Source organism: Bos mutus, chromosome 23, assembly GCF_027580195.1.
Source record: "Bos mutus isolate GX-2022 chromosome 23, NWIPB_WYAK_1.1, whole genome shotgun sequence".
NCBI lineage: Eukaryota > Metazoa > Chordata > Mammalia > Artiodactyla > Bovidae > Bos > Bos mutus.
In genome coordinates, this window is record NC_091639.1 from 22,147,728 (window position 1) to 22,174,063 (window position 26,336).

At 47.1% G+C, this 26,336-nt stretch overlaps 2 protein-coding genes across 10 annotated transcripts in view; one reads left to right on the top strand and one right to left on the bottom strand.

Moving 5' to 3' along the window:
* LOC102281521 (protein C19orf12 homolog) overlaps positions 1-6,278 on the top strand; it is a 34,043-nt gene extending 27,765 nt beyond the window's left edge. For 3 of the 9 annotated variants that reach the window (XM_070361335.1, XM_070361329.1, XM_070361330.1), the window contains one exon: positions 5,073-6,278. In XM_070361335.1, coding sequence (XP_070217436.1) covers positions 5,073-5,675 — 603 coding nt within the window. In that variant the 3' untranslated portion in view covers positions 5,676-6,278. The remainder of the gene's footprint in view (positions 1-5,072) is intronic. The other 6 variants (XM_070361336.1, XM_070361331.1, XM_070361332.1 and 3 more) reach the window with 2 other exon arrangements.
* A 10,274-nt stretch (positions 6,279-16,552) lies between these two features.
* Positions 16,553-26,336, bottom strand: part of GABBR1 (gamma-aminobutyric acid type B receptor subunit 1) — a 29,000-nt gene continuing 19,216 nt past the window's right edge. Inside the window, exons 14-23 of the mRNA XM_070361328.1 lie at positions 25,128-25,205; positions 23,634-23,784; positions 23,056-23,188; positions 21,631-21,747; positions 21,421-21,528; positions 20,903-20,996; positions 20,102-20,229; positions 18,992-19,120; positions 18,659-18,802; positions 16,553-17,958 (exon numbers count right to left, since the gene is read on the bottom strand). Coding sequence (XP_070217429.1) covers positions 17,785-17,958; positions 18,659-18,802; positions 18,992-19,120; positions 20,102-20,229; positions 20,903-20,996; positions 21,421-21,528; positions 21,631-21,747; positions 23,056-23,188; positions 23,634-23,784; positions 25,128-25,205 — 1,256 coding nt within the window. The 3' untranslated portion in view covers positions 16,553-17,784. The remainder of the gene's footprint in view (positions 17,959-18,658; positions 18,803-18,991; positions 19,121-20,101; positions 20,230-20,902; positions 20,997-21,420; positions 21,529-21,630; positions 21,748-23,055; positions 23,189-23,633; positions 23,785-25,127; positions 25,206-26,336) is intronic.

The following is a 26,336-nucleotide window of genomic DNA, read 5'->3' on the forward strand; positions in this document are numbered from 1 at the left end:
CCTTTCTCTCTTTTCCTTCTTTCAACTTGTACCTGTGCTGTAATAAAAAAACATACACGTGTACACATGCCTCATTTTTCTTTCCACTGAGACACAACAGGAGAAGACAAGGAATGCAGAAATAAAGGTTCACATCTGAACACTTGCTTACCAGCTACTACTAATAGGATGTGTGCTTATCAACAAAAATACTAATACCTACCTCATTAGAATGCTAAATTTTAATGAGTTACCATTTAATAATATCTTGTGCAGCTTCTGAAATATAGTAAGTACCTGGTAAATGTTATTTCTCACTTTTTATTCACTTCCTTATTCATTCATTTAATAATTCATTCATGCATTTATCCTTATTAACTATGCTTATTAACTATAACTATTATCCTTATTTCACATCAGAAAAGAGATTTTTTGAGGGTTCTACACAAGGTAAAGACAGATAGGAATATAAATTTGTACTGCTTTTCATATATTAATTCTAATCTTAGTCATCTGAAAATTGATTGCTACTTCTATTTTATACAGTAAAAAAGGAAGATAATTGAGATTAAATAATAGGCCCAAGTTATCAGGATTTCAGCTGATAACAGCTGGAAAGGACCACCAAATGTTCAAAGTCTTCAAGCCACTGAGGGTCCAGAGCTACATAGAAGTCAGGATTGGGAGTGGTGGATGGTTAAGCACAGAACAATTTCCAACACAAAAGGGTCATCTCACATTAGGAACAAGGAGGGCAATGGATTGGCTGAGAGGAGACATGCTTGATTAGATGACATTTCTGCTTACAGAATCCACTGTAGAGAAAGTGACAGTAAATTCTCCAGCACTTGCAAGAAGAAAAGGTCCAGGAAAGCCTGACACACACACAGCAGACAGGCAGAGGATTTTAGCTGCTTCTATAAACGGGAGGCCAGCTCCTTTGCTCTCTCTCCCATTTCTACTCTCTTGAGCGCATGGCTGCCGCCCCTGGTGTAAGTTGGGATTTGATACTGTGGAGGGGAAAGAGAGAGGACCTCCGAGACATGACGGAGCTCTTGGGGTGCATGAGGGACAGTGCTGGGGAGATGGGGCGGCCGGGAAGACATCTGGAAGTGGAGGAGACAGGCATGGATACCTACACAATGTGGAGTAAGCTTCTGTGAAGAGAACGTGGTTGTTGGGCCCCTGAGTTCTCTGGTATTGAGACCTTGCGTGGCCTCTGATAGGGTACCTGGTATGAAGTGGGAGTGGCCTTTGTGCTCAGCAGGGCTGGCAAAACTTCAAACTATGGAAATACTGTTTTGATTCCCTTTTCCCTTATTCTGTTTAGGGATCCAAGGCTCTTAAATCTCCTTTTAGTCCCCAGAGAGAGGTTCACATAACTCTGTTATCCTATATTCTTTATGACCTGAGCTGTTACCTGACATAAGAATGTAAACACTTGGAAGGAACTTGGCATGAGGGTAATGCTTAGCACAGAAGAGTGAGACTTCAGGAAAGAAATGTCTGTTGCATCTAGATTAGGAAGATATTTTTGAATGAAGCCTGGAAGAGGTCCTCTGAAGTATTCCAGTGACAAGATAGGGATTAAAGTTCCCACATTCGAAATTTTGAAGTAAGATATGCCTCCTACTTTCTGTAAGTGGAACCCTGATTTAATTAAAGGAAGAGATCATTTTCTGCAACAGGTAAATTTAAAAACACAGGAAATACAGAGGAGCAAGTGATATTGAACATGAGCATGCTAAGTCACTTCAGTCGTATCTGACTCCTTGTGACCCCATGGACTGTAGCCCACTAGGCTCCCCTGTCCATGGGATTTGCCAGGAAAGAATACTGGAGTGTGTTTCCATGCCCTCTTTCAGGGGATCTTCCTGACCTAGGGACCAAAGCCATGCCTCTTAAGTCTCCTGCATTGGCAGAAGGATTCTTTTATTTTTTAATTTATTTTTTTACTGAAGGATAATTGCTTTACAGACTTTTGTTGTTTTCTGTCAAACCTCAACATGAATCAGCCATAGGTATACATATAGCCCCTCCCTTTTGAAACTCCCTCCCATCTCCCTCCCCATCCCACCGCTCTAGGTTGATACAGAGCCCCTGTTTGAGTTTCCTGAGCCATACAGCAAATTCCCATTGACTATCCATTTTACATATGGTAATGTAAGTTTCCATGTTACTCTTTCCATACATCTCACCCTCTCCTCCTCACTCCCCATGTCCATAAGTCTATTCTCTATGTCTGTTTCTCCATTGCTGCCCTGTAAATAAATTCTTCAGAACCATTTTTCTAGATTCTGTATATGTGTGTTAGAATACGATATTTATCTTTCTCTTTCTGACTCACTGCGCTCTGTATAATAGGTTCTAGGTTCATCCACCTCATCAGAACTGATTCAAATGCATTCCTTTTTATGGCTGAGTAATATTCCATTGTGTATATGTACCACAACTTCTTTATCCATTCATCTGTCGATAGGCATCTAGATTGCTTCCATGTTCTAGCTATTGCAAATACTGCAACAATGGACAGTGAGATACATGTGTCTTTTTCAATCTTATTTTCCTCAAGGTATATGCCTAGGAGTGGGATTGCTGGGTCATATGGTGGTTTTATTCCTAGTTTTTTAAGGAATCTCCATACCATCTTCAACAGTGGCTGTATCAATTTACATTCCCACCAACAGTGCAAGGGCATTCCCTTTTCTCCACACCCTCTCCAGCATTTATTGTTTGTAAACTTTTTGATGATGGCCATTCTGACTGCTGTGAGGTGATATCTCATTGTGGTTTTGATTTGCATTTCTCTAATAATGAGTGATGTTGAGCATCTTTCCATGGTTATTAGCCATCTGTATGTCTTCTTTGGAGAAATGTCTGTCTAGGTCTTTTTCCCACTTTTTGATTGGGTTGTTTGTTTTCCTGGTATTGAGTTGTATGAGCTGCTTGTATATTTTGGAAGTCAATCCTTTGTCAGTTGTTTCATTTGCTATTATTTTCTCCCATTCCAAGGGTTGTCTTTTCATCTTGCTTATAGTTTCCTTTGCTGTCCAAAAGCTTTTACGTTTAATCAGGTCGCACATCTTTACTTTTGTTTTTATTTCCATTACTCTAGGAGGTGGGTCATAGAGGATCTTGCTTTGATTTATGTCATCGAGTGTTCTGCCTATGTTCTCCTCTAAGAGTTTTATAGTTTCTAGTATTACAGCAGAAAGATTCTTTACCATAGTACCACCTGGGAAGCCCAAATATTGAACATTTTTGTTGCTGTTCAGTTGCCAAGTCATGTCTGACTCTATGCAACCTCATGGACTGCAGCACACCAGGCCTCTCTGTCCCTCACCATCTCCTGGAGTTTGCCCAAGTTCATGTCCATTGCATCAGTGATGCCATCCAGCCATCTCATCCTCTGATGCCCTCTTCTCCTTCTGCCCTCAATCTTTCCCAGCATCAGGGACTTTTCCAATGAGTCCGCTATTCACATCAGATGACTGAAATACTGGAGTTTAAACTTCAGGATTAGTCCTTCCAACAAGTATTCAGGGCTGACTTTCCTTTAAGACTGACTGGTTTGATCTCCTTGCTCTCCAAGGTCCTCTCAGGAGTCTTCTCCAGCACCAGAGTTCTAAGGCATCAATTCTTTGGTGCTCTGCCTCCTTTACAGTCCAGCTCCCACAACCGAATGTAACCACTGGGAAGACCATAGACTTGAATCTTGACTATATGGACCTTTGTCAGCCAGTAATGTCTCTGCCTTTCAACACACTAGGTTGTCGTAGCTTTCCTGCCAAGAAGCAGAGGTCTTCTGATTTCATTGCTGCGTCACCATCCACAGTGATTTTAGAGCCCAAGAAGAGGAAATCTGTCACTACTTCCACCTTTTTCCCTTCTATTTGCCATGAAGTAATGCGGACGGATGCCATGGTCTTAGTTTTTTTAATATGAGTTTTAAGCCAGCTCTTTCACTCTCCTCCTTCACCCTCATCAAGAGGCTCTTTAGTTCCTCTTTGCTTTCTGCCATTATAGTGGTATCATCTGCATACCTGAGGTTGTTGATGTTTCTCCTTCTTAAATTGATTCCACCTATATTGAACATAGTGTCTTTATAAAACATGAGCTATTACTATAAACCACTGGGAAATTAAAAAAGAAACTAACAGGACAGAGGATGCATCTTCTAACCAGGATTTCCTTGTAACATATTCAAGGAGGAAGCCCTGTGAGCATTTCATTAGGTTCTCAAGTCTGAGAAACTCTTTTTGGAAATCTGGTGTACATCTTTGGATACTTTGTGATTGTATTTAATTTTTTAAAATATTTTATTGGAATATAATGTCTTCCCAGGTGGCTTCCCAGGTGTCTCAGTGGTAAAGAAACTGCCTGCCATAGCAGGAGACACAAGAAATCCAGGATCCATCCCTGGGTTGGGAAGATCCCCTGGAGAAGGAAATGAAAACACAGTCCAATATTCTTGTCTGGAAAATCACATGGACAGAAGAGCCTGGCAGACTACAGTCCATAGGGCTGCAAAGAGTCAGACACGACTAAGCACATGTGTACGTGCCCGTATACACACACACACACACACACACACACACACACACACAGTGTCTTTACAACGTCGTGTTACTTTCTGCTGTACAGCAAAGTCAATCAGGTATATGTGCATATATAGCACCTGTTTTTTTGGATTTTCTTCCCATTTAGTTCAACACAAAGCACTGAGTAGAAGTTCCCTGTGCTATACAGTAAGTTCTCATTAGGTATCTATTTTTATGTCAATTCCAATTTGCAGTGAATTTTGACCTCTGACAAACTTTGTATGGATAGGAAATAGGCAAGTGAGGTGGGAAATCATTGAAATATTTTGGAATGGATAACAGGTATGATCACAAAGGAATAGGACAGTTTTTCTTGCCTTATAACCTGGAAAATTCCAAAGAAGGAAGGGATACAGCTTGTTGGAATGGATGAGGAGGATCAGGCAGGCATTGAAGGGTGGGAATAATAAGAAGGGGGAATAAAGGATGCAAATGGTAGCAGGTACTGTAGGTAATTGTCTCCTGTCCTTCGTTGTCCCGGTGAACGTCCAGTCTGAGCAAGGGAAATTAAAGAGCTTCACTGCCCTCTCACAGAACAGAGTGAAGAACATCAGTGACCACTCTCGATCTGAAGCCCAGGTTCCTGTGAAAAATAAAGTCCTTCCAAGGAGTTTGAAGACCGTAAAACCCCAGAGGACCCCCAGAGGATCCCGAGAGGATGGGGCCTACATGCCTAACATTGATGATGCAGTGAAGGACATCATGAGGCTGCTGTGCTCTGTCTCTGAGAAGAGGAAGATAAAGGTGGCCTTCAAGTACTCCTTGTTGGGTGGCCTAGTTACTGGGACTGTGGCCGCTGTGGGTGGTTTGGTGGGCGGTCCACCAGGAATAGCCATTGGAGGAGCCGTCGGGGGTCTGTTAGGTTCATGGATGATGAATGGAAAGTTTAAGCCAGTTCCTCAGATCATAATGGAGCTACCAGCTGACAAACAGAAGAGGCTCTTTATCAATACCATTGCCATCCTTAGAAACCTGTCCTGGACAAGTGTTGAGCAGCTGACCATGCTGGTCATGGGCAGTAAGACCCTGCAGAAGCAGCTGGTGGATATGCTGAATAACTATTTCATCAAGGAGCTGGGATTAGAAATGAAGTAGGACAAGTAGGCCTCTGCCCTGGGAAGCAGAGTCCATTTGGATGATTCCAAATTTGTTATGGTTGATGTATAACTGATTTGCAATGTCACAGTTTTTTGTGGGGTACAGCAAAGATAATTTACTTTTTCTGCATTGATGGATGACCATCCTGGGAGTGCAGTGATACCCAGAGTAAAAGACCATTTATCCTTTTTATTCTTACTCACTAATCACATCCTTTGAAAAATTCTCAAAATTAATCAGAAAGATAAATAGAACTCAAAGAGTGGACAGAGTAGGGAGGAAACCTGCAGAATATTTCTAGCTCAGGGATTCTCTGATTCTAACGTAATTGACTAAATGACAGAATTCATATAAGTATAATATACTATAAACTAATAAATGAAAATTTAAGGCAAATTAGAGATAACATTCAAGGAAGCTTACAATTTAATCCTTTCTTGGTTCCCTCTGATTTATCTCAAAATGTCTATTTCTTTTCCATCCAACAATATAGTAAGTTTTAGGTGGGGGTCTCATGTTTTACTCATATTTGTATTTGCATCTATGTTTAGCCCAGTGTTCCATCTGTCAAATCAGTAAATAAACATTGTGCCAAACTCACTTTCTACTCACAGAGAAGAGTGAAATAGTTTATTATGAAATGAGTTATTACTTACTCTGACATGATTGCAGATTTATTCATAAATAATTTAGAAATTCAATTCAAAAGTCCTCTTGACTCTTTAAAAGCTATTTGGTATGAATGAAACTTGGTACCAAGCCCCCTGTTATTCTCACACCCACTTAAATGGTTCTTATTTCTGGAGATTATGGTGATCATGGCAAGATATTCATCTTGGGGATCTAGAAATTTTATGCCTCTGGTGGGAGCTCTTGGGGAATAGATATGCTGGAGGTGGGAACACTTTCAGAAAGGTGGGGTATTGGGGAGCAGTCTCTTTCCTGCCTGCCTTAGGCTCTAGCAGGTCTTCTCTGGGTTGAGTGAGGGGGTGGAGATTGGTTTCTGGGTTGACCCCAACACTCTGCCCACAGTCTGGCTAGTGGAGTGTTCCCCTCTCTGCTTCCTCCATCTCATCCCCTTCTTTTCCTCCTCTGTCACCACTTCAAGTCTCCCTCCTGATCACATGTATGCTTTTCTCTTGACCTGATATATGTTCACCCTCTCCCCTACTAGTCTCTTCCCTTCTTTATAACTGTCTCAAGAACCACTTCCTGCAGAAGTGTTTCTGAACTTAACCCCACTCAGCACAAAGCACACTCATAGGTGTTATTCATCACGACTATGAATCAAATGTCCTGGGGTGGGCACCATTTAAGTGGGCAAGTGGACATTTGGTTGGACTGATTCCCTGAGACGAGAGACCAGGGCTTATGCTTCTGGATGGGGTCTCTTGCAGGGAAAAATCCATGACCCTCTTGTCATTTGGGGATACTCTGATAGCAGGCCACGGGGTCTTCCATGGTCTCTTCTAACAGCCGCGATCGAGTCGTACATCCTTTTAGCACATGGAATCTCTGGATCGGGGGGAGGTGGGAGGGTTGGTTATAGCATCCCCTGAGGATGGTGAAATTCTTCCTCAAATCATGTGTTCTCTCCTTACTGGCTTAGAGAGAGGCTGAGGACCATCTCCACCAACACTAAACCTGCATGTGTACAGATATAGACACTTCCCTAGAAGCACATGAACCTTTCCTGATGGGAGGAAGGGCTCTCCCCCATCAACCATCGGCTGCTTAAGGACAAACCTTACAGATTCTCATGGAGAAATGAACAGCCTGAAGGCTAAACTGACGACTTTCCAGTGGGCATTCCCATCCTTGGGCCCTGGGATAACACTCCCCTCCTTCCTTCCCTGCCTGACTCACTGTGCATCTTGCCCTCTCCCCACACCCCCCAGGTACCTCTTCGGTGCCCCCTTCACTTCCTTATTCCTGAGGGTGGTAAGGAGTGGGTTGAGGGCGGATGTGACTACAGTGTAGAAAAGAGAAATGAATTTGTCCAACACTGGTTGTACCTGTGCGTGGGTTGCAGGTAGGGGTAGATGGCAGATCAATGGAACAGGCAGATGGTTGTCAGGTGAAACCTACAGGTGCCCACTACTTTCCTGAGGCTGCCTCTGATCCTCATGCCCCATACAGCATGGGCCACGGCAGCAGGTAGGCCAGGATGACGGCAGACCGCACCAGCAGCCGCATGGTCCAGAACCATCACCGCCAGGAGGACACACTCAGCCGAACCCAGCACCAGCGATGCACACAGCTGTGCCAGGCAGCCACCACGCTCCAGCCTCAGCACCTGGCAATGCACGTTGGCCAGCAGGGGTGGCACTAGGCTCGTGGTGAAGCCTATATCCACCAGGGACAGATGGCAGAGGAAGTAGTACATGGGCGCACACTGCCAGCAGCACCAGCGCCGAGTTGCCAATTACAATCAGGAGGTAGCAGAGGAGGAGGGCGGAAAGGACAGGCTGCAGGGAGGGTCAGTTGGAGAAGCCCAGCAGGAGGCAGTGCTTCTCTGTGCTGTGGTTGCCCTAAAGCAGGAAATTCCAGGAAAGTTGGGAAGGACAACACACACAGGGTGATGTATCCCTTACAAGCAAAGGAAAACCCAGACCATGGGGAGTGGGGAAGGAGAACAGACCTCAGCACACACATGCTTATGTGTCCACTGGAGCTCATTTACAGATCTGAACCCTTAGTTTAGGAAGGCAGCCAAATATTAGTATACCCTAGTTGAAGTATTTACCAGAAAATTCTATGAGGAAGATAGAATCTCCCTCCTAAAAATAAATAAACTTGGGCTCAATAAGGTAAATCATCCCAAAGTCATAGCTAGTGAGTGGCCCTGTGTACTCAAGCCTGTTTGATTTCCAAACTAGTGCTCTTCTGCTGCTTCCCTGCTTCTGATTGTACTCCTCCGGGCCAAAGTAGAAATCTAATCTTCCTCTCACATGAAAGCCCTTCAGATATTTGAAGACAGATTTCTCTTTGAGCCTCCCAATCCCCTTCTTTGAAAGTGTGTTCTGCCTGAAAACAGATGCAATGTCCCAGGCTGGGTAGAACACTGGGTAGATCACAACTATCACCTTCTTTGTGTCAGGTGCTCTACTTCTATTAATACAACCCAATATACTGCTGACTACTGAATTTTAATCTGGTGAATCTCTCTTCCAGACTGTGTCCAAAGTCCATGCCACTCCTGCTTACCATTTAGTGTGATGATTTTGAGCAACACAGATCAGCACATGTGTCCAACTTTTTGCAGAGCACATCTGTAGCAGCCTTTAAATCCAGAGTCATCTGGATAGAGGAAACACCCTTAGTCAGGAGACCCAGGTTCCACCTAGCAAAACTGCGTTTGACCAGTGACTTGATATGAGGAAGTCATTTCATTTCCCTCTACCTCAATATTTTCATGTGTAAAAGGAAGACTTTGAGCCTAGATGACCTCTGAGGTTCCTGGCTGTAATTTAATAAATACTTCTCATTTAATTTTTTTGACCACATCACAAAGCATGTGGGATCCTAGTTCTCTGACTAGGGATTGAACCTGAACCACTGCACTGGAAGCATGGGGCCTTAACCACTGGACCACCAGGGAAGTCCCAATAAATATTTTTCAAACAAACTAAAAGTGGATGCAGAAGACTTTTAACTCTCAGGATGATGCTGAATCAAATTTCCTAATGATATAGAAACCATCATCAGTGATGTGATAGATCAAAGTCACATAGAAATCTTTCTACTGCATGGTCCCTGATAGGTATCATTATAAGGATAACATTTTAAAAGTCATATTCACTGTTCTTAAATTATAAATTATAATCTTCTAATTTTTATTGTTCAGGAAAGAACCTTCTTCCCCCCAACACAGCAATGTATTTATATAGTTCTCCCGTTTATCTTCATTAGGCAGAACCGATTATTAATGTGATTGAGACAAGGATTCAGGAGTCAATGTTTGGACAGTGTGGGTTTGGTGCCATCTAATGGCATAATGTGATATTGCATCTGGCATCCCAGACTCCTGACCTAAGACCTAGCAGTGGTCCACTGTGGTTATCAGTCCTGTGCTCTTGCTCAGAAAGATGATAATTATTATAATTGTTATTATTACGTATTTATATAGTGAGTATGATATCCCAGGGGTAAATCAAAGTAGCCTACACATTTAATCTATAGTACAACACTATGAAACAGATAATATCATTCAGTTTAGTTCAGTCGTGTCTGATTCTCTGCGACCCCATGAATTGCAGCATGCCAGGCCTCCCTGTCCATCACCAACTCCCGGAGTTCACTCAAACTCATGTCCATTGAGTTGGTGATGCCATCCAACCATCTCATCCTCTCCCAAATGCAGAGTTTAAGTAGCAGTTGAACCATGTCAGATATGTGGACCCAGGAGGACTGATTCAAGTCCTCATGGTCTCAATGCTGCGGTTGGATACAAATAGTGTCTCCCCAGCCCAGGTGAGAAATCTCAAGCTCTCGGTGAACTTTGAGGAAAACTACCCCCATCTAGAAATAATTTGATCCCCCAGCTGAAGGAGGTTTGCTTCCCTGAACAATAGCAGAGAGAAGGGAAGAGAGAAGGGAAGAGAGAGTTCCTAAGAGCATCCTACAGGCACTCTAAGGAACTTCTTGTTCCCTGGGAACAAGAAACAATAGCCTGCCTGGAGGAAGTTTTGGGACAGCTTATGGGGTGTGTAGGAGAAGGCAATGGCAACCCACTCCAGTACTCTTGCCTGGAAAAATCCCATGGATGGTGGAGAGTGGGCTGCAGTTCCTAAGAGCATCTGAGCAGCTTCACGTTCACTTTTCACAGGAATTGGAGAAGGAAATGGCAACCCACTTGTTCCTGCCTGGAACCCAGGACAATAGCCTGGTGACCTGGAGGGGTGGCACAGAGTTGGGACAGATTTAGTAGTAGAATGGGGTGTGTTCCTCAGTTCTCCACTAGATTTCAGATTCCCAAAAGTACAGACCATAATGTTGCAGACAGTTGGCCCCTAATTAGTTCTATAAATGAATGAGTGAGTAAATGTCTCTAAAGAATGTGTCAAGGGTTCTGGGATCCTAATCTCACAGTTGCTGTCTCCCGCTTTTCCATGGCAAAGACAATACCAAATTCTCTTGGGCACATGCTGACACAAGAAGAAAAAGGAAAAGCCTAGTTTTATTCTAGTCCCAACACAAAAAGGCTTTGATTCAATATTTACTCTGGAATCAGCACAACACAGCAGCATTAACTCTATTTCAATCCTAATCTTCATTTTAGCCTTCATGGACTAATGTTCTTGACTCCTTGGCCTCCTAATTAGATTGCATCTTAATCTCAATGTAGACCCCCATTTTAAATTTAATAATCCTAATCTCAACCCTACAAGTGATGTCAACCCTAGTTCTACTTTTCAAATCACGTATGTAATACATTTTTCTCATGATCACCTCTGTCTTCTTTCTCTCAGTGGGACTTGGAAATTTCTGCTCTTTTTGTCTGTTTATCAGCTACCCATGTCCAAAAGCTCTAATGTCCTCATACAGAAAAATCCTTTCTAGAGATTCTAGGGGAAATACAACAGATAATTAAAAGAAGAAGTGTAAATAATCTGCTTTCATGAAACCTAATTTGTTCAATAAATGGTTTAACAGAGGCTTTAAGACTAACATTACAAATACATTCAGTCTGTGTGGACAGTTATTTACTGGATACTCCAGGAGAAAATCCAGCACAAGTTCACTCAGTCACAACCCTCAGAGTGTTTGAAGCAGGTTGAGATGGTCAGAGACACAATTCCAACATAAGTAACCACTACACAACTGAGTTGGGGCTCCCCAGGTGGCACCTGTGCTAAAGAACCCGCCTGCCAATGCAGGAGACACGGGTTCAATCCCTGGGTCAGGACAGTCCCCTGGAGAAGGGCATGGCAACCCACTCTAGTATTCTCACCTGTCACCTGGAGAATCCCATGGACAGAGGAGCCTGGTGGACTACAGTCCATAGGGTCACAAAGAACTGAACAAGACTGAAGCGACTTAGCATGCACACAACTGAGCTGGGGGCAAGTATGAGGCCAAAGGCATAGAGAATGAAAGAATAAAGTGTGCGGATGTGTGGGTGGTATGGGTATCAGAGAATTTTTCCCAGAGGTTTGAAACACAGCAAAGGGAACAATATTAACATGAAATATTTGCCAATTTGCTGTGTGGAAATGAGCTAATGTATGTTGTGCATTAAGATGGAAAGATGTGAGGTGAGGAGTTACACCAGTGAGCCAAATGATTAAAAAGGAAAATGTAAGTTATTTTAGAAACATGTAGAAGCTATTGAATTGGATACAAGTGGAAAAAGGGATACCCTTACAGACAATTAAAGACTATAAGATTTACGTCCTGTGAATGTGGGCACTTCCCTATCCAGTAGGACACACGAGTTGGAAGCACTTGAGTTCAGTCACTTCAGTCATTTCAGACTCTTTGCGACCCCATGGACTAGCTCCCCAGGCTCCTCTGCCCAAAGGATTCTCCAGGCAAGAATACTGGAGTGTGTTGCCACGCCCTTCCCTAAGGGAACCTTCCCAACCCAGGGATGGAACTCTTGAGTCTCCAGCATTGGCAGGCAGATTCTTTACCACTAGTGCTGCCTGGAAAGCCCTGGAAGCACTTAAAGGACCTTATTCAGGAACCTCAGGGTATAACCTCCAGTTCACTTATGAGGGGCTCACTGCACCATGAATAGGTCCGGAAACATAAGCCCAGCTTCTGTTGTGTCCCTCCAGCACCCACGGAAGCCAGCCTTCCCAGTTGCCCTGACCAGAATTCATCACTCATGCCTGAAAGGTTCCAGGATATGCTACCCCAGAACATGTCTCTTTGGCATATAGATTATTTTAAGCTAAAGGCCATTAACCTGCAGCTGTGGGAAAAGCTCTAAAACAGAGCACAGGCTTTCTTTTTATAAAAGAAATTTGCATTTATTAAGGCGTCTCCCCATCATGTACCTGGAAAAGGAGTTTTAACAACACTCTTAAGGAGAGGGAACTGGCTTAAATCTGCATGACAAACCTTAGTAACAATACTTACTGACTACACTTTTCCTTCCCATGTGGCACTAGTGGTAAAGAACCTGCCTGCCAATACAGTAGATTAAGAGATGCAGGTTCAATCCCTGGGTCGGGAAGATCCCCTGGAGGAGGAAATGGCAACCGACTCCAATAATCTTGCCTGGAGAATCCCACAGACAGAGGAGCCTGGCAGGCTATAGTCCATGGGGTCGCAAACAGTCAGACACAATGGAAGCGACTGACTTAGCACACACTTTTCCTGATCGCTTTCCCAAAACTTGCCTCCACCCAGAAGCTCAAAACCCCTTTTCCTTTGTTTAGCCTAAAATGGTATATAAGCCCCAGTTCTAATGGTCTCTCTGGGTTTCTCATCACTGACTATTCCCACGTGCATGCACGATGCACATGGTAATAAACTTCTGTTTTTCTCCTGTTAATCTGTCTTTTGTTGGTCTCATTTCCAGGGCCCCAGCTAAATAAAGAACCTAGATGGGTTCTAGACGAAAAAGATTATTTCTCCTCCCCTCAACCCCAAGAACACTCCTGTCCTGCTTAGCTTTACTGCCACTCGGTCCCAGCACAGCGCCCTCTCGGGGAGGCCTCCATGCGGTTCTCGGTGGCAGCCCTTTCATCTTTGGGGGTTCCCTTCCTTGCTCCATGGGCTGTGTAAGTGGATGCTTCATTGATTAAGTATTTTGAAAATCAACCCTGCTGGTGGGGTAGGGGAGAGCGCTGTCTGATATGAAGCCCACTCTCCGATTCCCCTTGGGTTAATGGAACCTGAAGAACAAAGAGGATTTCCTGTTTCAAAAACCAGAGAGAATAAACTCTATCCAGAGTGGCCTAAAATTACAATGGACCGTAGGACGAACTACAGTTGGCAGGAAGGGCTAGGAGTGGGACTACTGCTGGCCCTGAAGCATCCAGAAGCAACCAAAGACCCAGAAAGAGACTGAAAGGCAGCAAACAGCAAGCAACGCCTGGGTGATGGGCCTGGGTGGGAACATGGCAGCGTGTGAGGTGCCATGAACACTGGCTTTGGAGTAGACAGACCAGATGCAGTGGATCATTCTTTCCAAAGAAGGCTGCAGCAACATATTTATCCCATCCCACATGTTCTTTTCACAGCGGGACTGATGCTTAGCCCAGCATGAAGTGAGGTCCGTTCTCCCTCTCCTTGAATCTGGGCATGGCCTTGTGACTGCCCCGACAATGGATGCTAGGTGATGTACAAGGCTGTGTCAGAAAAAAAGTTGGGCTTCAACCTAGCTGGCTCAAACCCTTGCCTTTGGAACCCAGGCACCATGTTATAAGGAATCCCAGAGTGCATGGAAAGGCCAGGTGTAGGGGTTCCAGTCCACAGTCCCAGCTGAGGTCTTAACCAACTCCCATCTTGAGGCCCTTCTGAGGATTCCAGCCCCCAACCTTCAAATCTCTCCACTGTCCCCTGAGTTCCTGACCCACAAAGCCATGAGCCATAATAAATGATTATTTTCTTAAGCCACTGTTTTGGGGTAACAGGTTATGCAGCAACAGACACTAATTCACTCAACCTGGATGCTGTCTCCTCTCATCAACTGTGTGACCCTGGACCAGAGTCTTCCTCTTGGAGTTGCAGTCTCCTTGCCAGAAAACAGACATGAGCACATGACCCCTTCCCTCGGCACAGTCCCGAGCAGCAGAACTAACAACTGTGAGGTGCCGACACTCCTGGCTGTTCTCTCAAGCTACCTTGTTTAATTTACCTGCCTACTTACTTCAACTTTCCACTTTGAGAAGGTACATCCCACAAAAGCCCATCTTGCCTACTGCTCTGGTGTCATTTAGTTGCTAAATCCTGTCCAACTCTTGCGACCCCATGGACTGTAGCCTGCCAAGTTCCTCTGTCCATGGGATTTCTCAGCAAGAATACTGGAATGGGTTGCCATTTCTTTTTCCAGGGGATCTTCCCAACCCAGGAATCAAACCTGGGTCTCCTGCATTGCAGGTAGATTCTTTTTTGACTGAGCTACGAGGGAAGCCCTGCCCACTGCTCTACCCCAAGGCCTAGACAAGCACCTACCACCATAATTTCCCCATCAAAACCTGATTGACTGAAAAAAAAATAGTACAACTAACATAGCAGCAAAGTGTTCACAAAATACTTCCTGTTAATAAGTGATCAGGGCAGGGAGGCAAAAGACCCAAGTCAAGGCAGAGCAGGGGCCACTGAAGTCTGGCAGACAGTCTAGAGTTCAAGATGTTCTACAGTCAGATCTGAAAGCCCAGGGGTGAAGCCCACCCTGACCCAGCAGGGCTGGAGAGGCCAAGGGAGCTCTTCCCAGAACTGCTGAGTAGTAGTCACACACTTCCTCCCCACACCAGGGGCCTCCGCTAGCCCTACCATTTGACCTGGCCCCTGTCTGTGCTGCCAGCCAAGAATGTCTGGCTTAACCACGACACAGTAGAACTGATCTTCTCTAATCCGCAGCCCTGCTAAGTGCAAAGAGGGCTTCCAAGGTGGCTCAGTAGTAAAGAACCCACCTGCCAAGCAGGAAACGCAGGTTCAATACCTGGTCGGGAAGATTTCGCTGGAGAAGGAAATGGCAAGCCACCCCAGTATTCTTGCCTGGGAAATCCCATGGACAGAGGAGCCCAGCAGGGTATAGTTCACAGGGCTGTAAAGAGTCAGACACCACTTAGTGACTAAACAACAAGTACAAGGAAAGTTCAAGGTGGTTAACTCTAGTCTTTTCTGTTCTGCCCAGGGCTGGGAGGTAGCTCCCACTACTGCTTCTGTAGCCAACTGTCCATTTTCTACACTACCAGCTGACCTCTTCCACAGGCCTCTTTCCTTTGCCTTGAGAATGCTCCATTGTGGGATGAAGGGCAACTCGATTCAAATCCTAGTGATCCAAAGCGGATACTCACAGTGAAATGGTTTTCAAGTACTGGTCCAAGATTTAACTTCCCCTGCTCTTGGGAAACTTCAGAAATTGGCTATTAAATAGGGTGGTGAAATGACAGGGCCCATCCAATCCTTGCAGCACTTTCGGAAAAAATATATGAAAATCACTTTTAAAAAAATCAATGCTATGGGGAAGGAGAGAAACTGAGCTTCGGAAAAAAAAAAAAACACTTCTCCAAGGGGACACAAAAAATTACAAAATTGTCGAGCAATGTTTTGTTTCCATTGGCCATTGAGGACTTTCTTTCATGTGGACAGCAAACTCCTGCCAAGATGCTCAGAGTTCTCAATGACTTTTCAGCCTGGAAGAACTCAGGGACCATCTAATCTGCTACCTCTGAGCGGTCATGTTTTATTATTATCCTCAATTCCTAGGAGGAATAGCCCTCACATCTGTTCAGCCACATGCTCCAGGCTCCCAATACATGCCCATCACTGTCAGAGACCTCATTAAACAGTGACAGTGGCTTGTTTACCCAACATGCTCCGTGAGCCAAGAACCATCGTGAGCACTCGTCCTGGCATCCACTCCACAGAGGGATGGATGTGAAGATGGTGGTGGGGACGATGACTATTACGTTCACACGTGAGGACGTGGAGACTAGAGATTGGGAATGTTTTTTGTGTGTGGTAGAATCTGAAGCTCTGGGAGTTTGACTCCAGCCCACACTTTTAACCTGTTATGTCACCCCTCACTAATCTCAGCCCTAACTGTGTCCTGCTTTGCCCTGCTAAGCCCTCGATGGATCAACACCTCTGTCCATCCCTCCACTGAAGTGCCTTTTCATCAATGCGGGGGCCCCCCAGAGCCTCCCTCCTTGGGCTGAAGCCCATTCAGTTCACAGTAAGGGACGAGTCACTCCATTCACTGGTTTATTGAGATTTGGGGAGCTCCTTCCCCCAAGACACCACAGTGCAAAAAGGACACCATCTCCTGCCACACAGGACCATCTTCCACCTCCACAGTCAGGGGTGCCTTCCTTTGGTCAGGCTTTTCACCAACCACCCACTGCAAGGAGCTCCCCCAACCTGCCCCCATTTCTTCTCCTTTCTTTCCCTCAGAAAAATACAAAACCGAAGGGAACACTCTTGTAGAGGAGGATTGTGAGTGTGGACCGAGGATGCTCCAGAGCACAAAGGAGAACAGGGTGAGTGCAAGCAGAAACCGAGTGTGATGTGGACCCAGACGTGGACGGCCCCACCAGGTGGGAATCGGGGGAAAGTCTGCAACAATGTGCAGGGTGGGTGCATATGGCTCTGCTGGAAGAACACAATGATTTTAAGGTGCAAAAAGAAGAGGGTACACGAGGGCACATAGGGCAAGTGCACAGGTAAACTTGGACGTGTACAAATGGCACACGCCCACCCACACAGCTCTCCCAAGGGCATATCCATGACCATGAGGGGGCACACGCAGCCATGAGCGAAGGGAATACAGCAGGGCACGTGTAGCCACGGGAAGGGTGGAGAGAGCACATGTGAAACGCATGTGCAAACAAGAAAGTGAGAACAGGGAGGATAGATGTGTGTTGGAAGAGGGAAGGAGCATGTGAGCCTTGACAAAAAGAGTGAGTGCCTTGCAAAAGCTAAATTCAAGAGGGATAAAACGTGTGGCTGTGTGGAGGGACAAGTGGGTTGGAAGGAGATGAGGATGGTGAGAGAAATGGCCAGGCCCTGTTGCCACGGGGAGAGCACTCTGGGGAGGCCCCTGCCGGTGGGAGCAGAGCACAAAGGCGAGGGGGGCTGCTGGGTTGTCGTGGCAACCAGAGGAAAAGAAGAGGGGGTGTGTGTCCTGAGGCACCAAGGAGCCAGTGAGTGAGAAGCTTCAAGCCGGGTACAAACTCGATTATGAAGTAGAGATAGACAATGATACGAATGAATGAGAGAACAGGGCCCGGCTCCCAGAGCACTGGAGACTCAGACGACGCTGGAACCTGGGACTCTGGGACTCAAGAGGGGCAGGTATTTACAAGAGATGGGATGGAACGGTGTTCTTCCCACCTAGGGTAGGGATCCCCTGCTTCGTCCCGAGCTCCCCCTTCTCCTTCTCCCTCTCCCTCCCCCTACTTGCCTGTCCCCCCTCACACCTCCCTCACTTGTAAAGCAAGTGGACTCGACTTCCATCACAGCTAAGCCGGTCAGGGGGCTCAGGGGGCCCCCTGGGCAGGCCCCCCGAGGGGTCTGGGGGTGTCGGAGGGTGACGCCGGGATCGGAGCTGCTGCCGAGACTGGAGCTGATGGCGCAGTTCAGAGACCCGCTCCTCTTTCTGGAAGAAGAACACAACCGGGCGAGTGGGAGAGAGAAGTCAGGAAAGGGTAGGAGGAGGGAAGGAGAAGCAGAGAAAAATGTGGGGGAGAGGGAGGGGAAGACGGACAGAAGAAAGGAACAGGAACCATCAGGCAGGAACAGGGAGAGCAGCACACACTGAACACAGTGGGGCAGCAGTTGAGATCAGCGAAAGAAAGGGGGTAGGGGAGGGGAAAAAGGGCCGAGCACATAGCTTCCGCTTCCGGTAACGCACTCAACAGATTAATGCCAACCCAGTTTGAACACCCCCAGCCTAACATTGCACTGGCCCCTAACTCCCGCTGGGGGCACTGCAAACACCCTGTATATCTGCCCAGACCCCTCTCACTGGAGTGTATACTCAACCCCCACAACCAGCCACGCCCAGCCCAGGGCCACGCCCTCGCCTCCAGGAGGCGGAGTCAACAATGCAGATCCTGCTCTAGAGCCCCTCTACCCGCTGAGGCCTGCTCTTGACCAGATTTTTACCTGAGACTGACTCCACCTTCTCCCCTTCCCTGTCCTCCTCCACTTACTCCCTGGCAGCTTGTCTCCTGAGACCCTCCCTTGGTAAATCACGTGCACAGGAACCCCGATCTCAAGCTCTACCTCTGGAAGCCTGACCCCACCCGAAACGTGGGCCTCCCTGACCTGCCGCCACCTCTGCCTTCACCACGTACCTCGGCGATGATCTTCTCCAGCTCGCGGTTCTCCTTCTCCAACAGCCTGGACTTCTCCTCCTCGTTGTTGTTGGTCGAGGACCCTGTCTTCATGGTGTCCTGTGCCTCCGACTGCCACTCCCCTCGGGTGATCAGCCTGCGCATCTGGGAGCAGGAGTTGGGGGTGTGGATGGGCCAGCACGGACTGTCAGCAATTAGCTCATGGTGGGTTGCAATTGGAAGGAAGGAAAACAAGAGGGAGCTGGGCCCAAAACAGACGAAGTGGGAGGAAGGGAAGTAGGGACACAGAGGGGACAGGGGCTGGAGAGGCTTGGAGGACAACCAGAGCCATACCTTGGGCACAAAGAGCACCACCAGGGTGATATAGGAGGAGAAAACTATGGCGAGAGAGGCGAAGGCGAAGGCAGCATCCTGCTGGCTGGACAGAATCATGGTGACCGGGGCAGTGATAAGGCATAGAACCTGGGGGCAAAGCGTGTGTGGGGTCACAGGCCTGCTGGCTTAGACAAGAGCCAGGGCCTTCTTCCCCCAGAAAAGTCTATGGGGACAGGTTCCTGGGGAACTTTCCATTCAAAAAAGACCCAAAGTCGGGATGTGAGAGTTGAACCATAAAGAAGGCTGAGCACTGAAGAACTGATGCTTTTGAATTGTGGGGTGCTGAAGAAGACTCTTGAGAGTCCTTTGGACAGCAAGGACATCAAACCAGTCAAACCTATAGGAAATCAACCCTGAATATTCACTGGAAGTACTGATGCTGAAGCTGAAGCTCCAATACTTTGGCCACCTGATGGGAAGAGCTGATTCACTGGGGAAAACCCTGATGCTGGGAAAGACTGAAAGCAAAGGAGAAGGAGGCAGCCAAGGATGAGATGGTTGGATGGCATCACTGACTCAGTGGACATGATTTTGAGCAGACTCTGGGAGATAGAGGAGGACAGGGAAGTCCATGGGGTCTCAAAGAGTAGGACATGACTTAGCGACTGAACAACAATAGTCAGGTTCATCCTCAAATGTAGGTTGGTAAGAATCCCAGATAAACTGTCCCAAACCAGCTCCAGCTCTAGGACAGCCCCTCCCTCCAGACAGGAGCCCCCAGGATCTCTGTACACACATCAGAGTCCTTAAGAGCCAGTCCTGAGCATCCCCGGCAGGAAATCTCATTCAGATTCCAGCTTGGGAACCACAGATGAGGAATTTCACCTGTTTCTGCTTCCACATCTGTCTAGTGGGGATGCTAATCACCACATCACTGGGTGGTTGTACGAAGATTGATGTGCACTTTATACATTTATAAAGGGCTTTTCAAACCCAAGGCATTAGAAAACGTTTTAAGACTTCTACCCAACTGACCCCACACCGGGCACCTCATTCTTCCCAGGCCACCCCCATCTGGGTTGCTGTGGCCAGTCCCCATGGTCAATGCCAGGTGTCCAGGGAGCTCACCGCCACATTGTAGATGGCCATGCCCACAGCCCGGTGGTCATTGATCTTCTCGGTGGACACACTCTTGGTCTCATAAGCAAGAAAGATACCCAGCAGCAGCAGTAGCCCCTTGTAACCATAGAAGATCCCTAGGATGGCAGGGAAGGGTTATCCTCCACTCACTCCCCATTTCTCTGTGCTCCTTCTGATGGCAGTGACATGGGGGTCTCCTCTCCAACCCAGCCCCTCTGACCTAGTATGCCCCTCCCTGTCCACTGCCCCCGGGTCCACCCAACTCGCCCTGACCTCATTGCTTCCTCCTGGGACAAGAGCCCCATCACACAGGACGATGATGGTCATGAGTGGTTGTCAGTACACACAGTGTCTCACCTCCTCACCCTCTGAGTGGGAAGATGGCTTTCCACGCTGAGGGCAGGTTTGCCATTTGTGGTCAGAGTGATATTAAAAGGGCCAAAGGGGCCTAACCCCTCGCAGCCCCAGTCTCACTCCAGGGAGTGAACCAGACAGAGATGGAGATGAGGGTGAGGCCACATCACTGGTCCCTCTGATGAACACAAGCTCTGCCTCATCCTTGCAGTGGACACTAAGCACTTTAGGCAAAAGACCAACTCTCCCCATGCTCAGAAAAGACTAATGCAGTGACAAACAGGAGGAGATTCAAACTGAGTTGACATGAGCTCTCTGCCTCTTTTTCCAAAGACCCTTCTCTCTTCAAAGCTACTGCCCACTGCATACACACTCCCTCCCTACTAGCCCCCCTTTATGGGCATCTCCCCCACCCCTCCCCCACACCCTGCACACCAAGCCACGTGTTCATTTTCTTGGAGCTACAGTGCTCCAGCTGGGGCAGAATAGACACGTCAATATCTTCCTTCGGCTCCTCCTTGGCAAAAGTCTAAGGAAGAGAGAGAGCCACAGGCAAGATGGTTGCCGTCCTCCCCTCCCCTCCCCACCTCTGCTCAGTCCCCAACTCCCAGTTCTGCCCCCTCTTTCTGAAGAGATCCTCAGTTCTCATTCCATATCCAACTCCAGGCCTGGGAACATTTGCCTAAACACCTTATAAGTGCTTGTTCCCTCACTTTCACGATGTCTGAAAATCTGCCCATCCTCCCAGATCCCCACCTCTTCCTTTCGTCACAGGAATTCAGAGTGTCTGCTAGGGCTCCCTCCAGGAAGCAGGGAGAGCTGCTGAGATACCCAGGGCTGGAACACACCTCCCATGGGCAGCTCTTCTCCTCAAGACCCCCTGCAGCTCCTGAGGCCCTTCCACCAGTGTGTCCTGCAAGGCCTCCTGACCCAAGCGCCTCCTCAAAGGGTACCTCAATGGTCCGGTGCAGGGGGTCCACAATCTGCCAGATGGCGAGGGTGAGGACGTCCATGCCCACCAGCAGGCCCACCGTGGCATACAGCTTCCAGGGCTCCAGGGTCTGAGTCAACACACAGAGTACAAGCATGTTGGGGTAGGGGACAGGGCCTCCCAATCCCTGAGAGCCCAGGTGCTAGGGGCTGAAGGATCTGGAGCAGCTCACCTTCCTCCACTCTTTCTTTTCCTCCTTCTTTGTGAAGACTGTATGGACCCACCAGATCTTGGTGAACATGGAGCCATAGCCCAGGCTAAAGCCCAAACCCAGGAGCCAAAGGCGGGCCTAGGAAAGGAGAGAGGGCAGGAGAGAATAGGGCAGGGCAGCAGGTGAGCAGTGCCAGGATGGGGCAGGGCTGTAGGAGGGAACGGATGACCAGACTGGCAGGATGCAGCCGGTAGGGGCTGGGTGGGGAAGGTGACTGGGCAGCAGACAGTCTCTTTGCACTTTGCCACCTGGATAATCTTGCTAAAAAATGGGTTTTAATAGCCAATCACTTCTGACTGTTCCCCAAGGCCTGCAGATTGCAGCCTGAACACCTCCAGATGTGGCATGAGACCCTTTACAACATGGTCCCACCCACCTTTCCAGCCTCTTCTCCCCCCAGACCCTTACCTGCCCCAGACACTCACCTGCCCCGTGCTCCAGCCCTGCTCAACTGCTTGCTTGCTTACCCTTGCCCTTGATCTACTCTCTTTTGTGCCTCTGCTACCCAGAGGACACTCCCTCCGCTCCTGGAGTAACCCTCTTTTATTTCTCCAGCTGACAAAAGCCCTGCATCCTTCACAATTTACATGCCACCTTTGGTGACGTCCACGCAGCCACTTGGACAGTCAGCTGCTTTCTCTTCGCTCCCACAGCAGATCCCTGCTCTGATACCTCTTGTGTGTCACTGCTAATTATCTACTTTCCCACTGTATTGGGTCTCTCTGAAGAATTGTAGGTGTATGTATGTGCAAATGCCATGTGTACAGACGTGTGATCAGGATAGGTACAGAGCAGAGGAGAAGAGTGAGAATGAGCAGGAAAGACAGGGGCAGTATTTCCCACCAGCATAAGAGAGAATCAAACAAATATTGCCGCTGAAGCCAGGCTTACTCTGTAGCCCCAGAACCTTCCATGTGCCAAGAGTCCCACAGGGCCTCCTCCCTGTGTGAGAGCAGTCCCTTCCCCCCAATTCTCCCTGCTGTTGGTTCAGATCCCCGCCTCCGTCCTTCCCAACCACAACTAAGGCTCCCACGGGAAGTCCCCAGTTCTTGTTCTCAGCCCCCGCGCCACAGACAGGCCACCATTGTCTGAGGGTTCTCTGTGCAGACCCCCTTCCTGTGCCTTCAATACCTCCCCACCCTTCTCTGCAAGGCATGCCATGGCAACCTTGGAACTGACAAGCCAGCTACAGAATGAAAAAGTCTTGAGGCACAGAAAGAAGGGACAGAGCCAGACAGAGATCAGAGGGCAATGTCAGGAGAAGAACTAGGGACAAGGAGGAAAGACAAGAAGGACAGGCAGGGGACGGCGCATCACAGAAGGCATTCCTGAGGGGGCGGGCCGGAGAGCCATGCTGTGGCAGGAGACCTGCCACCCCCTCCTCACCTGGCAGACGAAGGGGAACTGACTTCTCCCGATGTGGTAACCATCCAGCCCGAGGGGGAAGACGGCGGCTAACGCTAGTGAGCAGCCCACAGCAGTCAGATTATTCAGGTTGGGCTGTGAGTTCTGGATATAACTAGGGCAGAGGCGGAAGGGTGGGAGAGATTGAAGAGCAGAATTACCCTCCTCTCCAGGGAGGCTCAGCTCCCCAAACACCCCACAACAGCCTGACCCCAACCTCAGGACCAGGAGACAAAGCCAGTTCGGTTATGGGGTCCCACAGACGGCTTCCCAGGCACAGGACCCTGCCACACACACACTCTTTAGAACCCTAAATTATGTTACCTGATCCCAAAAGCTTTTTTATTTTTCCATTAGCTGCTTTGGAGCAGGGATGGGAGTTATACCTGGCTTCCCCCTTTTCATTCCCAGTCGTCACTGGGCAAACACTAATCCAGAGTGGCAACCTCAGAGACGCACCGCCTCAGGAGCTACATACGTTCCTTCTCACTCCCTTCAAGCAAATGACAGTTATCTTGGAGAAGCAGACAGGACAGGGAAATGTCAGAAGAGAAACTTACCGGACATGGGAGTTATAGATGTTAAAGGACAGACAGACAACAGCTAGAACAATGCCCAGGCTGGAGAGAACGGAGACGGAGATAAAGAGTTTCTGTGACAGGAAGCGGAACGTCTTGATGACCAAGGTCTGGTCAGCTGGAGGGGACCCTCCTGCGTGGCACAGGGGAGGGGGAAGAGAAAGGAGGAAGGACAAAGGTATGAAGGCGGGACAGGAGAAAGGGGAGAAGGACCAAGCTGCTGATGGGCACCCAGGTCTTTTAACTCTGAGGACAGGAGGCCCTAACTGCCCTGAATCAGGGCTTGCTGCAGCCCAAATGCTCTTTGATTCTGGGGCTCTTAGGAAGCAATCAGAAATGAAACAAGAAGATGGAGCTAGAGGCTGAGCTGTATCACCAAAGTTGTAGTCTTTTTGTTGTTGCTTTTTGTTCTTTGTGTTTTTTCATCTTTCTTTCAGGAAAGAAAAATGGAAGGGAAAGAGGGGGATACTAAGAAATAAATTTTATGAGGTCTCTTACAGCTCAAATCAGAAGCTGCAAAAGACAGTCATAGAGTCATGAAGCTAAAGTGCCTCAAAATAGAGTCTGGCCTCCTAACCTTAGGAGGAATTTTCTTTAAAAAAAAAAAAAAACTGATCTGTGATTTTAACCCTAGCTAGGTGATATTCCCAAAGGTGTTTCTCAGTTATTATTAAAGGGAAGCTCAAAGTTGTCACAGAATTCACAGAAAGCGGGGGGAAAAAATGACTAATTTCAATTTGCTGAGCTTTAAAAAAAAAAAAAAAAGGCATAATTTAGGCCATGAAGCATTTATAGCAATACAGAACACTGTCCTAAATTCAAATTATAAAAAAAAATTCAGAACTCCAGCAGTGCTGAGAACTACTAGATTTCAGCTGGGCAGGGCAGATGGCAGCTGTCTTCCATGGCTGTGCCCTTCCCCGTCCTGAAGACACCAAGCCTTTTTTTGATCAATAGAGTCCTCATTTTGCCTACCTTGAGTATATTTCCCATTTCCTATTATTTAGCCCACCAAGCACACAAGGAATATAATTGCTTCCTTTCTCTCCTTAAAAAGCACATTTTAACAGAAGACAATTAAATGAGGTTTTACGTCCTCTCCTACAGTTTAAGTAACCGTCTTCCTAAGAAAGCTAAGAGGCAACTTGAGGCTTGAAGTAGCTGATTCAGATACATCAGGTCACCAGAACATCTGGGAAACCCAAATGGAGTTTTCATTTCCCGCCCCCTGGACCTAATCCCTAGTCGTCCCAGGAATGTACTAGTTTTAAGAATGCGTTGCTACCCACCACCTACACCCTCTCCAAATGCACCAGTCTCTCCTACCCACATCTTGGAGGTTTTATTCCTTTTCTCAGAAACCCAGCCCCTGGTTCATTTCAACCCCATGGTACCAACCACCCCACCCTCATTCAAACATAGTATTCATCAATGGTTCAGAAGGGTTAAAGGAAATTATAAACAAGACCCACTTACCAATCCACTTATCTGTTTTGGACCAGGAAAGGTCATCCTTGGTGCTGTCATAATAGCCAATCTTCTTGTAGCTGCCACCTGGACAGATGATAGGAGTAACCACAGGTAGGTGACGAGCTGATCCCAAGCATTCTCAACCTCCCACTTCCATAAAGTAGATCTCTGTGGTCATATCTGATTCTCCCTTCACCTGAGCCCCAAAGGATACTTGGAAGGATCTGGGGGCCACTTGAAACAGTGATCTGATTGAAAAGCACTATAGGGTGGATTCCAAGGCAACACAAAGAAATTATTGTTTAGTCACTCAGTCATGTCTGACTCTTTTGTGACTCCATGGACTTGTAGCCTGCAGGCTTCTCTGTCCATGGGATTTCCCAGAAGAATATTGGAGTGGGTTGCCATTTCCTTCTCCAGAGAATCTTCGCAGTTCAGGGATCAAACTCATGTCTCCTGCATTGGCAGGCACATTCTCTACCGCTGAGCCACCAGGGAAGCCCACACGAACAAACAAGAATATCTTATATGCTTTAAGCCCTTCAGTGAAGAACGCTACACAGGATGTCTGCCACCTATTCCATGGGCTCACACCTCAGGAAAATGTCTCTCACTGTGATTCTGGCTTAAAAATCTTTAAACATGTTTCTGCTTATTCTTCCTCTCCTGATATAATCACAAGATCTATTTTCCCAGAGGCTTTCATTTTAATTTTAGAAATTTCTCTTCCATTGACTTGGCTTCTAATTTCTTACACAAGTTGCATCTGCCTCTTAAAAAGCCACAAAGTAAAATTCAGCCACTCCTAAGATTTCTAGAGCTGCCCCAGTTACCATAACTTTTTCTTCTAAAGCCAACTCACAGCCCTTGGACCGTGGCTGAAGTCTATTCGTTCTTGTCCTGGTTACAAAGATCTGAGAGGATGTAGGAGGTCAGGAGAAGGAAAAAAAGAAACTTTTCACAGGAGGCCAAGAAATGGTTCTTTTGGCCCTGCTCTAAGAGTCTGAGTGGAGTGGAGTTGAAAAACTAATTCACAAGTTTTGCAAATACCTCACTGTGTGAAGTTATAAGCATAAACCATCTAGAAAAGCCAAACTAGATGTACTGCAGAAAAATTAGAGCTAATTGTTTACATATCAAGGAAATGCAATAGGTTCCCTTTAAAAATAGCATGTTTCCTAGATTCAGCTTTCCTTGGGTCCATGAATATGCCAC